Source organism: Thunnus thynnus, chromosome 15 (assembly GCF_963924715.1).
Source record: "Thunnus thynnus chromosome 15, fThuThy2.1, whole genome shotgun sequence".
Classification (NCBI taxonomy): Eukaryota; Metazoa; Chordata; class Actinopteri; order Scombriformes; family Scombridae; genus Thunnus; species Thunnus thynnus.
In genome coordinates, this window is record NC_089531.1 from 11881887 (window position 1) to 11897420 (window position 15534).

The 15534-nt window shown below is 38.6% G+C and overlaps 1 protein-coding gene across 2 annotated transcripts; it reads left to right on the forward strand.

The window, feature by feature from the left end:
* Positions 1 to 710: 710 nt before the first annotated feature.
* zdhhc3b (zinc finger DHHC-type palmitoyltransferase 3b) lies at positions 711 to 14561 on the forward strand. 2 transcript variants are annotated; one of them, XM_067612602.1, is made up of 8 exons: positions 711 to 1231; positions 5159 to 5217; positions 7295 to 7626; positions 8602 to 8726; positions 9685 to 9781; positions 10000 to 10081; positions 10304 to 10434; positions 11900 to 14561. In XM_067612602.1, exons 3-8 carry the CDS (start codon positions 7324 to 7326, stop codon positions 12056 to 12058), a joined length of 897 nt encoding a protein of 298 aa, XP_067468703.1. In that variant the 5' UTR covers positions 711 to 1231; positions 5159 to 5217; positions 7295 to 7323; the 3' UTR covers positions 12059 to 14561. The 2 variants fall into 2 exon arrangements, with proteins under 2 accessions (XP_067468703.1, XP_067468702.1); XM_067612601.1 differs by lacking the exon at positions 5159 to 5217 and having other exon boundaries at positions 715 to 1231.
* Positions 14562 to 15534: the final 973 nt, after the last annotated feature.

Genomic DNA, 15534 nt, shown 5'->3' on the forward strand with positions numbered 1-15534 from the left:
ATCTTTTAATTAGTGTATAATCCCATGAAAATAAAAATTGTTGTGTTTTCGTTGACTCAGAGTGAGCCCTTTTCATCTACATAGGCAGCGGGTCCTCTTCGACAGAGTCCACCATGTTGAACCACTATGTTTCAACAGAAACAAAACAAAACACTGGCTCCAGGGAGGACCTTTCGTGTTTTTTTGTGTTTTTACTAGAGCTGGATATGACTCCGCCACACAGCCTTGCAGCCAATTTTTCCCAGTGGTCACTTGTGGTATTGCAGCAAAAAATACCCCCAGCCGCCCAAAAAGCATTTTCCCCATAGACCACCATTGTAAAAGGGATGTCTTAAAATTGTTGACAGGACACCTCGAACTGCACGAAAGGTCAATTATGAATCTTTCTTGGATGAATTTTTGATCCATGGAGATTTTATATTTGTAATACTTTCCTCAAGCCGAGAAAAGTGATTTAAAATCATCACAATGTAAAGTCTATGGGCCAGCCAGAGAAACACCATCACGCATATTCAGTGGGCCACACAACACGGAAGCAAAACTGGAAGCTAGAAACTTTTTTTGGCGTATGCACCAGGTGAGCAATTCTTATTGGACTGAATGACCACCATTTTCATTCCAGTATCCAGCTTCATGAGGTGTATTCATTTTCTTTCACACTGGTTCTTTAAACTGTTAAATATATTGTGCATGGGGCAGCATTTTAGATCACATCCGTGTGTTTGATTAGTAAAACCTCGATTGGGAGCGGGCAGGGAGCCCTGGGTGAAAGTGCTACCTGCGAGTCTGCGCTGAGGGCAGAAAAGACTCAGTGAAGCCGGGAAGATAGAGCAGATGTATAATAGACGGAGAGAGTATCAGACTTCCTGGTTGGCTCCGCGTTTTGTTGACACACTGCCCGCAGAGCTTTCTGGATCTGACAGAGAAGGAAGTAGGTAGGCAACGGCCTGCTATAGAAATCGGTCTCCCGCTGTAGTTAGCATATGAACGAGCGAATTAACACCCGGTCGAAACCGGGGCGTCGGCAGTGAAAGCGGGAGCTGAGCCGCGGAGCTGCGGGGAGCAGCTGACCGCACATCCGACACGTTAGCTTGGATTAAAACAGACGGAGCGGCGGAGGAGACACTCAGTCTCAGTTTGGTGTGTTTTAACTTAGCTTAGTTTTAACTTTAGCTCGAAACTACGTGAGGACTTCCAAGAAACTTTTGACGACAAGCCAAAGGAGTGCGAGGTACGTGGTCACAACCAGTTGACTTGTTACTGTTTTAACTAAATGTAGTGTAACATTAAGAAGCAATGTGTTGCTTTTTATCTGCTCTCAACTACTGGAGATCCTGATGTCTTGGTCCTGCTTCCAGAGTTGCTTCCTGGTTGGGTTTATAGCATTGACACTTGGGTTAAGCAATCAAAGTTATAACCCTATAATACCGTAATAAGTGTAATATTCTGTATTGATTATCACAAGGCAATTCCCTGTATGCTTACCCATCTCCAGGGATTGTCAATTTAGCCTCAGAGCAGGTTCCTAGAAACTGGTAGGGAGTCCTGCTCAAGGGCACTTCAGCAGGATAAATGTGCACAAAGTTTTTAATTTAATAGTTTGTACCTATTAAGTTCTCCAGCATGTTTTGGTGTGTGCTTCTACCAATCAAGCTGGAAAAGAGTGCAAACACAAGTTGCTAGTTTTTCCCTTCTGGTTTGTCGAATAGTTGATTTGTATGACTGATAGAAAATGAATCAGCATCATAAACTTTACATTACTTTCACTTTACATAAACAAAAAGACACAGCCTGAACAACAACCTCATTAACAAAGAGATGAGAAACAAAAAGAAATCAGTAACTAGTTTGATAATTCATAAAGCGTCATTTTTCAAGCCAAAATGTCAAATATTCGCAGGTTCCAGTCTCTTAAATGTTAGTAATTGCTGCTTTTCTTTGCCATATATGATAGTAAATTCAATATCTTTGGGTTTAAGACTGTTGGTCGGACAAAGCAAGCTTTATGAAGATGTCACCGTGGCCTCTCAGAAATCATAATGGACATTTTTTGAAACATTTCATAAATTAAACGATTAATAATAAAATAATGAATGGTTACAGCCTTACACTATTTGCTGAGAAATTATTTTGTATTAGGGCTGCAACTAACGTTTTTATTATCGATTTAATCTGTTGATTACTTTCTCGATTAATCGATTAGTTGTTTGGTTCATAAAAAGTTAGAAAATGGTGAAAAATGTCAGTTACTGTCACCCAGAACCCAAGGTGACATCTTTAAATTTCTTGTTTTTGTCCATAACCGTCCGCACTACCTAAAGATAATCAGTTTACTATCAAAGAAGACCAAAAAACCCAGAAAATATTCAGATTTGAGAAGCTTGAACCAGAGTATTTAGAAATGACTGAAAACAATTAATCAATTATCAAAATATTTTGCGATTAATTTAATAATTGGCAACTAAGTGATTAATCAACTAATCGTTGCAGCTTTAATTATGTCTCTCAGCTCAAGTGAAATGATGTTTTACTCAATTTATTGTAATACACCAACACAGGCTGACGTTTTTTTTAGTCCACAAAACTTTGTTTTGTAAGTTGCTAAATGAGATGTCTTTGAAGGGAAATCACATTAGAGCGTTAATTAAATTTATCCCAACAGGAGGGCAAATTTATCTGCCTCTCATCTCTGCATCACATGTCGCCCCCCACGCTTCTCATCAGGCCTGCCCACAGAAGTGCCACTGCCACCATCACTCAGCCCTGTCAAGTACTGCATTCTCGCAGCAGGGTGTCAAACATACCCATAAATCATTAATTGAATATCTGACTATGTCGTGCATACGTTATGAGTTAGCTCACTGATGTAAATCTGGCATTTTCACCTACTGTATCTAACCTTACAGTACCGTGGAGACGTCATGAATGTTTCATCTACAGTAAGAAACGCAAGAAAAGAGTACAGCATCTCTCAACTGTTTGTCTGTTTTCTTTGTGTTCACACAATGGAAAGTAGGAGCTGTTCTGTAAAGTGTTTCTGTTACAATCAAGTCATTGTAAAATCAGCCATTCACTGAGAGAAATCTTTAGGCTCATTCTCCAGTTTACTACAAAAGACACCATTTACTGTGTTGACGGTTGTTAATGAACTCTGGTCTTGCAGTTAGTTTCACTCCAGGACTTTCATTACTTTATCGCCGCAGGTTCCTACAGTATCTTGTTCATAGTTTTTTTTTAGGGGGAATCTAAATCTCTTTGTTTCTAATGGAGTGAATCATAAAAGCAGGGCTCCACGTGACAATTGCATTACTAGTTTGTATCATGCATCCTGTATCCCCCTCACTGAAACAAGTTTTACTGGAAACCACCACCCACTACTTGCATCAGATATATCACATAGTTTAGTTGGTTAACAGTTACAGGATTTATCAACAGTTAGCTATTAGTCAGGCTGTATTCTTCGTTTGTAGCTTGACTAATAAAACCTGCTTCACAGGCCCCTTTTCAAAGATCTTGAAGAAAGAAAACTTGTTATTTTGTTTTTGTGTTAATACAGTCAAGCTAACAGCCTTGATAAGATCACCTATGATAACATTTAGTCTGGTAGGATCACCTCAAGATTTTGACTTAAAAAAATGTGATACATGATATAACTAGGAATAATTGGTTAAAACAAACTAATTAGTCCCTCAAATCATTATTTGACTATTGTTATTAATGTATTAACATGTAAGCAGCATGCTCATGTTATAGCTGGTGTAGGTGGAGCTACTTTGAGCTACTGTTAGGTAGTTTTAATCTATAAAAAATATATGATTTGATCTATATATATATGTATATATATATATATATATATATATAATAAACATTTTTGGTTTGAAGTAAACACCTCAATTTTGCTATCAAAATTTTTACCGAGTGGGACATCTTAGAGTTGAAAAATAACATATCTTTAGCATTTCTGCACCACAACTTCCTGTTATTTATTGGCTGACATACACTGGAATACAGGCATATTGGCCCAGATTTCTCATCTACTTTGTATGTGAGACCTTAATCTACATACTATCTACTAATTATACTGTAGCTGTCAGATATACATAGTGGAATAAAAGTATTATAAAAGCAATAAAATGGAAATGCTGTGGAAGAAAATATGTTCAATATATGAATTTATGTTCATAAAGGAATGTTTTAATTAATGCCATGCCATGATGAATTAATCTAAAGGGCCTCTCTGGCCTTCACGGTCTCTCACGCAAGATGTTTTATGTTCTGGGCTCCAGGATATGAGAGAAGGTGGTAGCCTTGGATTGGTAATGAAGCTGTCCTCGTTATTTTGAATTCACTCTGACGCAGAGATGCCCACGTGTCTTCCCTTCCCAGGTGGCGTGATCTAAGCTATCCTATTAGAATATCTGTTGTGCTTTATGTGTTAAGTTTTTGGTGCGACTATATCCATGTACATGCTGTGCCAAAGGCTTCCCTGATATCAGATACCTGTGTTGTAATAATCCTCTTACATTCAAGTTAGAATCAGCTGGAGCCTGTGCAGCTTTTTCATCTTTATTCATCATCAAAGTGTTCTTAGACAGCTATTGGACAAAGTACATGTTTTCTTCATCACCCAGGTTAAGTTCAAGCACCTCAAAATTGTTTGTAAGTGCGGTTCTTTAACCACTGGAGCCAAGACAGATGGTAGAGTATTCCCTGGCCTGTAGTGAAAGTGATAGCCGCAGTCGCAGCAGACCTCCTGCTTGACCTCCTGCTGTACCCGACTCCTGCTGTGTGATGACAGGCGTGGTGAAAAGGGCCAAGAGGCTCTGCAGCAGGGTTTGAGTTGGTCATACTGTGTTTTTCAAAATGCATTCAAGCCAGGAAGTAAATTTTTATCTTTCACTTGCTCTCAAAGCTGGATGGCTGGAATAGTTGCAGCCTCACCTAAATGATATGAGGCTGAGTGTACTATCTGAACCTGGGTTATTCACGTGATCAGTAAGATAGCAAGTCACGGCAGGTGTTGTGTGAGTTTTATCATCCTTTTTATTTCCATATTTGTTTGTCCTATCGTAAAAAAGAAAAGCGATTGCTACATAATTTTAGAAGACATTCCTGTACAAATACACTTTATTTACACTGTATTCTGTTCTATTTTAAGTCCATGCAAGTTAGAAGACTACACCATAACCAAGTTTCCCACAGTGTCTTACAATGAAGGTGGGCCATCTTACCTGAACCAAAGAACTCTTCCACTAACATCATAAACAATACAAAGAATCTGCAGCATTGCTAGTAGATCTGTGAGGCTGTACTTAGGCGTGACGTTGCATTTAACTATACGCTAACATGCTTACATTTACAATGCTAACATGGCAATATTTTTAGAGGTATGATGTTTACCAACTTCACCATCTTAGTTTAGAGTTTTAGCATGCTAAAATTGCTAATTAGCATCGTCACAATGGTGCTAGATGAAAAGCTAAGTGATCATGTCATCCTAATGGCAGTCAATCCATTAGTGAACTGCTGGTGGCGCTAGAAGAAAAGTCAGGGGATCGCCAACGTCATTAGGATTCATCCTCTGGCAATCATGAATGTCTGTACAAAATTTCATGGCAAATTGAATATTTGTGGATATATTTCAGTCTTGATCACAGTAGTGGACTAACAGTCCAGGCAGTCGACCAACCAGAAGGCAGTCCTGTACAAATACATTTTATTTGTAATCTTTTTTAATGCTACAAAGTCCAACATATGGTAAATCACACCCTGAAGACCAAAAAGCATATGTCTTAATCAACTGAATTTAGTGTGACAGGCTGAGATGAAGTGGAAGAGGGGTGTGTATGATGGGAGGGTGGATGTCTTCAACAGGTTGATATACAGATGTAGAGTTGGAGGTCAGGTAGGGGTGGTGCTGTGTAGAAAAAGATGGGCTGTGGATTTGGCCTACAGAGAGGGATGTCGAGCTGTAACGGACCGTGAGATGTTTTTGTTTAATCCAGCGATGATTTTGATTAATTTCCTCCCAAAAGTGCTGTAAGAACGCCATATCGTTTTCATTCTGATTAAATTTCTGTCCTCGGGGAAGCAGGCTTAACTGCCAGGATCACTTGGCCAAGCCCTAATTAATACAGACATAAAAGTGAGATTAGGCTATCATTCATTTAAGCCTAATGGATAGATTGAATCCTCAGGAATGACCAAGCAGTTCGATTTCACTCGCTGTAACCTCGGGTTTTAGCGGGGAGAAGGGCGCGGAGGTCCAGACATCCTCTCGGAATAAGCTGGATATAATAGTGAGGGCTCTTTTTTTTGGTTTTCTCACTTTTTGACCCCTTTGAAGTAGCGTCATCTTTGTCTGCGCTCACTCAGACCCGCTCAGAGCCATTCGCTTATTCATAATCCTCGTCTCGAAACGGAGCTGGACACACACACTCATCCCCGGTGCAGCTCAGGACAACTGTGTAGGCCGTTTGGTTGAAGAATTGTTTTGTTTTGTTCTTTTTTTAAGGTCGAAATGCGGTGAATTACAGTCTCTAAATCCAACAACAGCATCCTCTATTGTGAGAGGAATCTGGATGGATTGTTTGGCCTGTGGAGATTAGACCAGTCAGTGTTTGCTCCTCCATCAGTTAATTCCTCCTCCTGAATATTGTCCTCGACCTCATTTGCAGATTCACCGTGTCTTATTTGCTCCTGTCTTTGTATTCCTCGAGGATGTTGTGCACTTATCAGTCTGTTTACACCGACTCTTAATTGTTGTGGGACAGCACTGCTACACTTTGATATCGTAGTGATGCAGACAGGACACTTATATAGAGCTGGAACGACGAGTCAATTAATCAATTAGTCGATTAACAGGAGTGTAATCAGCAACTCTTTTGATCACCAACTAATTTTCAGTATTCACTAATACTAATATTCACTAATTCTAGCTTCTCTGGGATGTGAGGATTAGCTGTTTTCCTCCTTTAATATGATAATAAATCTTTAATTTTATGTTTTTAACTGTTGATTGGAAAAAATTAAACATTTAAAGATGTCAAGTAGGACAGTTTTTGCTGTTTTATGAAACTTAATAGACTAAACAATTCATCAATTAATCAATAAAATAATCAGCAGATAAATTAATTGTGAAAATAAGCATTAGTTGCAGCCTGAATCATACTTTCCATCACTTATACAACTCAAATCTGTCGTCTAATTCTCTAATTCCTCCTTTTCTTTCATTTTCTTCCCATCTCTCCGCTCCCCCTCCTTCCCTCCATCTGTCTCCCATCACACCTCGCAGCATGAGGTTGGAGCCACAGGTGTTGTAGGATGAAGAGCCCGGCGCACCGCACCAGGGACATCGAGCGGCAAGCTGGCTACCTGAAGCCCGAGCACTGTGCCCCTCCTCCGCCTCGCACCGGCTCTGACACCATGTGGTTTATCCGCGACGGCTGCGGCATCGTGTGCGGCATCATCACCTGGCTCCTGGTCTTCTACGCCGAGTTTGTGGTGGTGTTCGTCATGCTGCTCCCTGCCAAGAATGTGGTCTACAGCCTCTTCAACGGGGTGCTCTTCAACGGCCTGGCCTTCCTCGCCCTCGCTTCTCACGCCAAGGCGATGTGCACAGACCCGGTTAGTCAGTCAGACTCTGATGGATGTTTTCAGCTAATTAATGAACCACCTCCTCTCAGTGTGTTACAGAAGATTATCTTATAGGAAAAAACTGAATTGTATCAGTCAGCAACTATTTTCTTAGTAAAAATGCCAAAAATTCACTTGTTCCAGCTTCTTTAATGTGAAAAATTTGCTGGTTTTCTTCATCTTTTGTGATGATTAACTGAATAACTTTGGAATTCAGACTGTTTGTTGGACAAAACAAGCAATTTGAAGAAGTCAGCTTTTGGAAGTTGTAATGGAATTTCCTCAATATTTTGTGACATTTTATAGACCTAATGATTAATTAACCATGACAACAACTGGGCAGAGCATTTGATAATTAAAGTTAATTGTTCGTTTTCAAGAGGAAATGCCAAACATTCTCTGGTTCAAGCTTCTCAAATGTGAGGCTTTGCTGCTTCTCTTTGTTTCATTTGAAAGTGAACTGAATATTTTTGTGATTCGGAGTGTTTTTAATGATGTTACCTTGAGATTTAGGAAATAGTGGCAGGCATTTTTCACTGTTTTCTGACATTTTATTGACCGAATGTTTAATTGCTAAATCACAAAACTGCATATAAACTGTCTCCAAATAACAAAGATAAGGTAGAAATATGGTTTTTGTAGCTGAGAGCACTAAACCCAGATTTGTTCCTGCACTAATTTTACAATTTGATAACATACGTGTTGTTATCATGAGATAATATAAAACAGTCTACAGATATTTAGGCTGTAATAATCATGGTAATTGTTTTGTGGTTCTGTTTTGCAATCTAAGTGTTAAAACCAGATGATACATTTTTAATTGTGTTTGAATGTTTCTTGAAGTGAGTCTATAAAGAGCCCCTGCAGCTAAATTAATGTAAAGGACACATTGTAAAACAAATAAAATCATAGAATAATTAATTGCATGCCTCGTAAACACACTTTTTTTTCCTCCCCACTCTCCAGGGAGCCGTGCCCAAAGGGAACGCGACCAAAGAATTCATCGAAAGCCTCCAGCTCAAACCTGGACAGGTGGTGTACAAATGCCCCAAGTGCTGCAGCATCAAGCCTGACAGAGCTCACCACTGCAGGTACGGCACTCTGCGTATTATGTGTAGATTGTAGGAGAGATTACCGGTTTTTCATTGCAAGCACTGCAACTTTTAAGATGTGGGTCTGGGAGGGTTGAGCGTTCTGCTGAAGTCTGCACCTTACAGAGGAAAGTCCTGATGCGATCGTCCCGCTGGGGCTGTGTTTGTTCCTGCACCGGTTCTCCCGTGTGTGATTTTTTTTTTTTTCTGTTTTGTTTTAGCGTAGCTTTGTAGCATTTCCCTGTAGACTTCACAACTCGATAATAAGGAGATCCCTCTGGTGCGGCTCTGTGGTTTCCCTGGGATCGCAAGGCATGAAAAGTGCAAAAACACTGCAGAGTAATTGAATCGTAAAGCCAGTGAGTCATTCTGTCTCAAAGGCAAAACAATGGGTGTCAGTCAGAGTGAAATAGATGCTTTACTTTTACTGAATATTATTGCTTTTTATGAGTCATCCTTTGTGGGTGTTTCAGATGATACACTGAGATGTTAGACTTGTCTCTAATGGCGCGTAAGAACAATTTACTACACACTGGATGACAGCTTTTTAAATATAGATTTTGTAGATCATGTAAACAAAGCACACTGGTAGATTGAGTGTGACTTTATTCTTTGGCAGATGATGAATTATGAGATGTCAGGCCTTAACTTGAGTTGTCAAGCAACTGCAGTTGTGTCACATAAATAACCCCAAACACAGTCTCAACACCACACAAACAGACGCCCTCCAGCCGCCATGATTGAGAGCAGTCTGGCTTTTCAGACTGTTACAATCTCTCACTTCTGTCAGTGTCAAAGTTTGAGTGAATTACACTGCTAAAGGTGGGCTGACAGTATGTGTGTGTGTGTCTTTTTTATGTGAAATATACTCTTAAATATCAGCCTCACAAGGGCACAGTTTACCCATAATATTTTTATTTAAACCCCTCATCTATATAACGTATCTGTGTGTCCGCAGCGTGTGCAAACGCTGCATCAAAAAGATGGACCACCACTGTCCCTGGGTGAACAACTGCGTCGGAGAGAACAACCAGAAATACTTTGTGCTCTTCACAGTGAGTCTTTAACCTCCCGCCGCTATACAAAAATGATGTCATCGTTCACTTCGCAATGCTCATTAACGTATTATATATTGTTCTTATACTTCAGATTTGTACTTGCCTCTTAGACTATGAATATCTCTATACAGTATCGATGCACACAAACAATGAAAATCATTTTTTAATTTCATTATAACCTTGTTATTTATATGAATCTATGTTTGTTTCTTCAGATGTACATTGCACTAATATCCTTCCATGCGCTGGCCATGGTGGCCTTCCATTTTGTTTTCTGCTTTGAAGAAGACTGGACAAGTACGTATTATTCTGTATTATAGTGATACTAGAGACTGTGAATTGGGAAGCACAAGCACTTGATCTGAAAAATAGGGCTGATTTTTTGTAGATATTTCTACTAGTTATAACCAGAATTTACCATTCTGTCATGTAAGAGCTGACCTTGGATATTCCCCAAGCTATAAGTTTACATAATAAACCTGTTGACATTTTTTCTCTCGTTCTGTCCTCCCTCATCAGAGTGCAGTAACTTCTCTCCACCAGCAACCGTCATCCTCCTCATCCTCCTGTGCTTTGAGGGGCTTCTCTTCCTGATCTTCACAGCAGTCATGTTTGGGACCCAGGTCCACTCCATCTGCACCGATGAGACGGTAAGTGAAATAACCGGTGTACACCTCGTACAAACTGATGTTGCACCAGTGTGATACATGTCGGTTGGATGTTTGGGTTTAAGCAGCAAGGTAGTGTAAAGAGTAGTGAGGGTTTCTTTTCAGTAGAGGATCAACATCCAAGCTTTCATGTTAGCAATTTTCTACCCTGCTGTAAGTTGTACTTGTTAAGTAAAACATGCTGTTTCTTGGAAGCTGCGGTGCACTGACCCAAACCTTTCCTACAGTGTGCTGCAATGTTCCTTCAGCCTTTCAAAGGACATTCCTCACTGAAACAGAACTCAGGCTTTTAGGTGTCTTTAGTTGTCTCTCAGCATGATGCAGTAACATTTTTCGGATCTATTTGGGACTGACTGACTGATGGGCATTTTATAAACCAGAATATGTTGCAGACATATGAACAGGATTTGAGAATACTTTTTCAAAAGCAAGTTTAAGTAAACAAATTGGAGGAAAACTTTATCTTATTACATTACATTCATTTGAAAGATGCTTTTGTCTAAAGCAACTTACAATAAGTGTATTCAGCCTCGACAAGAATTTATTGCCCTAAAGGTTTCGATACTATTGGACATATTGTTCTTCGTCAGTATGCCGCAAGATGAACTGAACAAAATGTTGTTGTCATTATGCAAAAAGGTCTGGACTCAAGTTGTGTACTCCATTGAAACTAAAACCATTACTGTGAAAAAACTACATCAATTCTGGGGTGCATTGATGGCACCGACCATAAATCACAATGTCCCCTTTTTATCTCTGGCCAGGGACATTTGTTGCATGTCGTTCCCCATCTGTCTCTACTATCCACTCTCTAATAAAGCACAAAATGCCCCAGAAAAACTTCAAAACCATCTATTCATAGCACAATGATGAGCAAAACCAGACTTAAGTTTGTATAGAAATTCTGACTTCCTAGAATAAGTTATAATGAGGAAGGTTAACAGCTCTAAATTCATACAGTCAGTTGAATGTAAATCAGAGCACAGATGTAAGTAGGGGCAGGTAATTCACTTATAGCCTCCAGATAGGTTGAGATTAGTGCAATTTTCTCATAACGCGTCCGCTCAAACCACCCACAAGGATGACTCACTGCGTTATAATATTCAGTACAAAGATCATCTATTTCAGTCTATTGCAATCTAATGGGGCCTGCAGTTCTGTGCCCCGTTAGTGCACCTTTATCTATGTGTTTGTGTGCTGTTCTTAGACATCAGGAAATGCTGAGAGTGAGTCACCAGATTAAAGCCTCTTAGAGAAAGACAAAAGAATGCAAGACACGCTTAATTTTTAATCCCTTTTTAGTGGTTATTTTTTGTTTGTATAATACAATTTAAAGACACAGATTTACTGTATGTTCACAGTGTTTTTATTGGTATTTTATGTCATCAATACAATCAGAAACGGAGACTCGCATATTTTTCATGTCAGTCATATCTTATCCTTGCAGGGTATCGAGCAGCTGAAAAAGGAGGAGAGAAGATGGGCCAAAAAGTCAAAATGGATGAATTTGAAGGTGGTGTTTGGACATCCGTTCTCTATAGCCTGGCTGAGCCCCTTTGCAACACCTGACCACGGCAAGGCAGATATATACCAGTACATAGTGTGAAAGCAGAAAAACAAAGCTGAGCTCTGCTGCTGTGGACACAGACTGATCGATCCTGGTCTGCCTTCTTATTTGGCTGGACCTCAATGAGCATGAACTCCTCTTAATCACTTCTACGTTTTCTTTCGTTCTTGAATAATTGATATTTCAGGGTGTTCTGTTATAAACTATTACGTCGTTAAAACACGTTTATTTTTTAAAACATTGTCACCTTTTCATTTTATTGTTTCCCTTCTTGGTGCTGACTGAGATTAGTGAGGTGTAGCTGTATAAAGAAGCTCTCCAGAAAAAAAACACACAAACTAAGCAGTGATAACTTGACATGAAGCACTTAAGAGTTGACAAAACAACACCAGAGACTGAACTCTTGCTTCTCCAGATTAAAATTTCCTGCTGTACTTCTGATCATTTCCTGCTTCCAAGACTGAACAATGTGAAATCAAACTGGAAAGCAGTGCAGTCCGGGTGTCAACACGGTCCCCTGATTTCGTCTTCCTGTAAACATTGTTGTGATGCTGTCGCCTCTTCATTTGCTGTATTTTTTTTTTTTTTTTTGTCATTGCGATAGTCTTTTGCTGAATGCTGTGGATGATTTGCCTTAGAACAATGCATTATTGGCATCTGCTAGAAAGTCATTTTGCCTTAATGCGACAGTCAGGGTGAAATAGGATCACACTGGTTAAACTATGTGAAATGAGTTTGTTTTATCCTTGATGCCAAATAAGTGGATTTCTTCTGATGGACTTTGTGTCTGCAGTAAACCCCACCTATCTGGCACAAAGTTGAAAACAGTTTAAGTTTCTCTGTCGTCTTAAATGGCCATTAGCCAAGTCTCTACTCAAACCAGAGTGGGTTAGGGTTAGTCACTTTGGAGGACATTAAAAATCTGTAGTCTACAGAGCAGCAATAACCCTATAGTGGCCAGTTAAAGTTATAATCCTTAAGATTTCAGTCTTGGTTGATTTGTTGCCACTTGTTACCACAGTCACTACACAACAGTAGGACATAGGAAAAGGAGTTGGTCACCTTTCTAGGAGCTCACTGTGGCTGCTACTTCTTCTTCCAAAACTCCCTGAAATATTTAAGATGGATCTGCTTTCAAAAAAAAAAAATGCCTGAAAATGGCCTTTGTTTTATTTTGTACATGCTTCTTTGAAGAACAAACGCGGTTAAGATTGACTTTTAGTGACAAATAACAGCGACAGTCAGAAATGGTGGGTTTGCACTAGCAGTAATTAAATACAGTGTTAGGAGAGTGAACAGTAAACGATTAGGCTGATATCAATGATTACATGCTGCTGTGAATCCATCAAGCTTAGGAAGGCAATTTGAATCTAGCGTGTGAATGGCGGACTCCACCGCTAACAATGTAAGCTACTGTATAGAGAGGTAATTACCAAATATAAACACATTGAGCAGCTATTGCTACCATAAATAATCTAAAAAAAAAAGGGATTTGATTTCTAGAAATGTTTCAGGATTACAACTTTAAAATCACACATTTGACAGCAGGTAAACAAAGTCTTGTTTCTATTCCAAGAAGCAGAACAGCTTGTACGGTTATTGAAAGTGACTTCAGTTTAAGAATCCACCAGGCAGTTTATCCAGTGTCCTCCTTTTGATTGAGACCCATGTGCAGTAAATCTATCTCTGCTTGATAACCATTTCCATCACAGTCACCAGCTCAGATGGAAAGTCAGGGAATAAAGCAATACGCATTGCTCTCTCCGAATGCACTGACCCTAAGTGTAATTCACTCGCTCTAAATTGATGGAATTTGCCTGTGGATAATCCAGTTAGTCATAGATCGTAGTTATGAGCCTAACTGGAAGGGAGAAAAAGCCTTACAGGATAAAATGTTGATGAATATTTAGGCCAGTGGAAAATGTTCAATGAGGCCTGAAAGACCACGCAGAAGAGTCACATTTTAATTGTCACAGCTGCAGACAATACAAGGCCAACTCAGCGTAAAAAAGCAAATACAGAAAAGGTTTTCTGTGTATTGACTAACTGCCAATTTGACCTTAGTTAATAAGAATTTGATGCAAGTAGAAAATAATCCACTTCAAAGCATTTAACCCTAAAAATGCCTTTGCTCAAATGTGTTGAAAAGCCTTACTGTAGTTAAAAACATGCTTTTGAGTATGACGGGAGGACTTGAATGTACATGTTGCCAAATTGAGTGCTTTACAAAGGGAGGCAATAAAATAACCATTTCAGTTTCAATGAGTAGAGCATTGTTAAGAGTCAACAGAAATTTTTTGAATAGTTTTAAAATCACTGGAGTTTTTAAAAAAAAATGTCAAAATGTTACCATTGTATGGACAGGCAAAGGTTGCTATCCAGTTTACACACACAGTTCACCAGCTTTTTTCTTCTTTTCTTGAATTGTTCGATATGTTCTGTGTGGTCAGGTATGAATATTATTTGTACCACAAAATGTTTCTTTTTTATCATTGTATTTGTTTAAAGGGGGATTAAATAAAACAGTCTCTATGTGATACAACATTTTATGCATTTTTATTTACTCAGTTTCACAGTTTACTTTGTATTTTTGTAGATAACATTTGTGAGAAATTTGGACACTCCATTATTAGCATTTTAAATATTTGATACTACTATGTCAAATATAAAAATGTATAATGAACATTGCAGGAGCAAGCTCTGTAAAAAGTTTAACAGCAGATTTTGCCAGTTACCATTAAATTACAGTAAAATACAATTAATTATTCTACAAGAAAACAATTTTTTTTATCATGAAAAACATCTTTAAAATTAAAAGCACAAATACATTAGAATTTTATCATTTGAATGATCGCTGTCTTTTAAATTACAGCATAATTACCAATAACATTTTTTTGCTGTACCCTCTTTAATTTTACCGCCCAACTTTAGTAGAAGTAATCTTTCATTAGAAATCTCTAAATGTAATAAAATAAACCCTTTACCCCATATCCCTACGTGTTGTAGATGGATTCATATATTTGGATTATTATATGACATTACAAAAGTATATTGTGATTTACAGTAAAGTACAGATTTCTTGAGGTAAAACTAATAATATCATTAAAAATGTAAATATGTAGATGTACACCCACATTATCCCCTTTTAAATCCCATTAACAATATGACACAATTTTCAGTTGGGGTTAATGGACATTTAACTCAGTTTATCAGTTTTTTGTGGCATTCTTTTATATTTATATGAGTCGAGATACAGACAAGAAGTTTATGATGAACATATTCAGTTGTCTTTGTAGAGGCTCTTATCTGCTGTGTAACTGGAGTACGATGTATCTCGTTGGCCTTTGAACTGATTTATCAATTTCAAGTTTCTTTTATTGTTACGTCTCATTACACAGATATAAGGGTAAAAATCTTAGGTTTCAGCTCCTCAACAATGCAGTAAAAGACAAAAACTGCAAGGTCGGTCAGGAGCTCAAAACGAGGCAGCCATACTCAACGGTTCATTTTTTGTT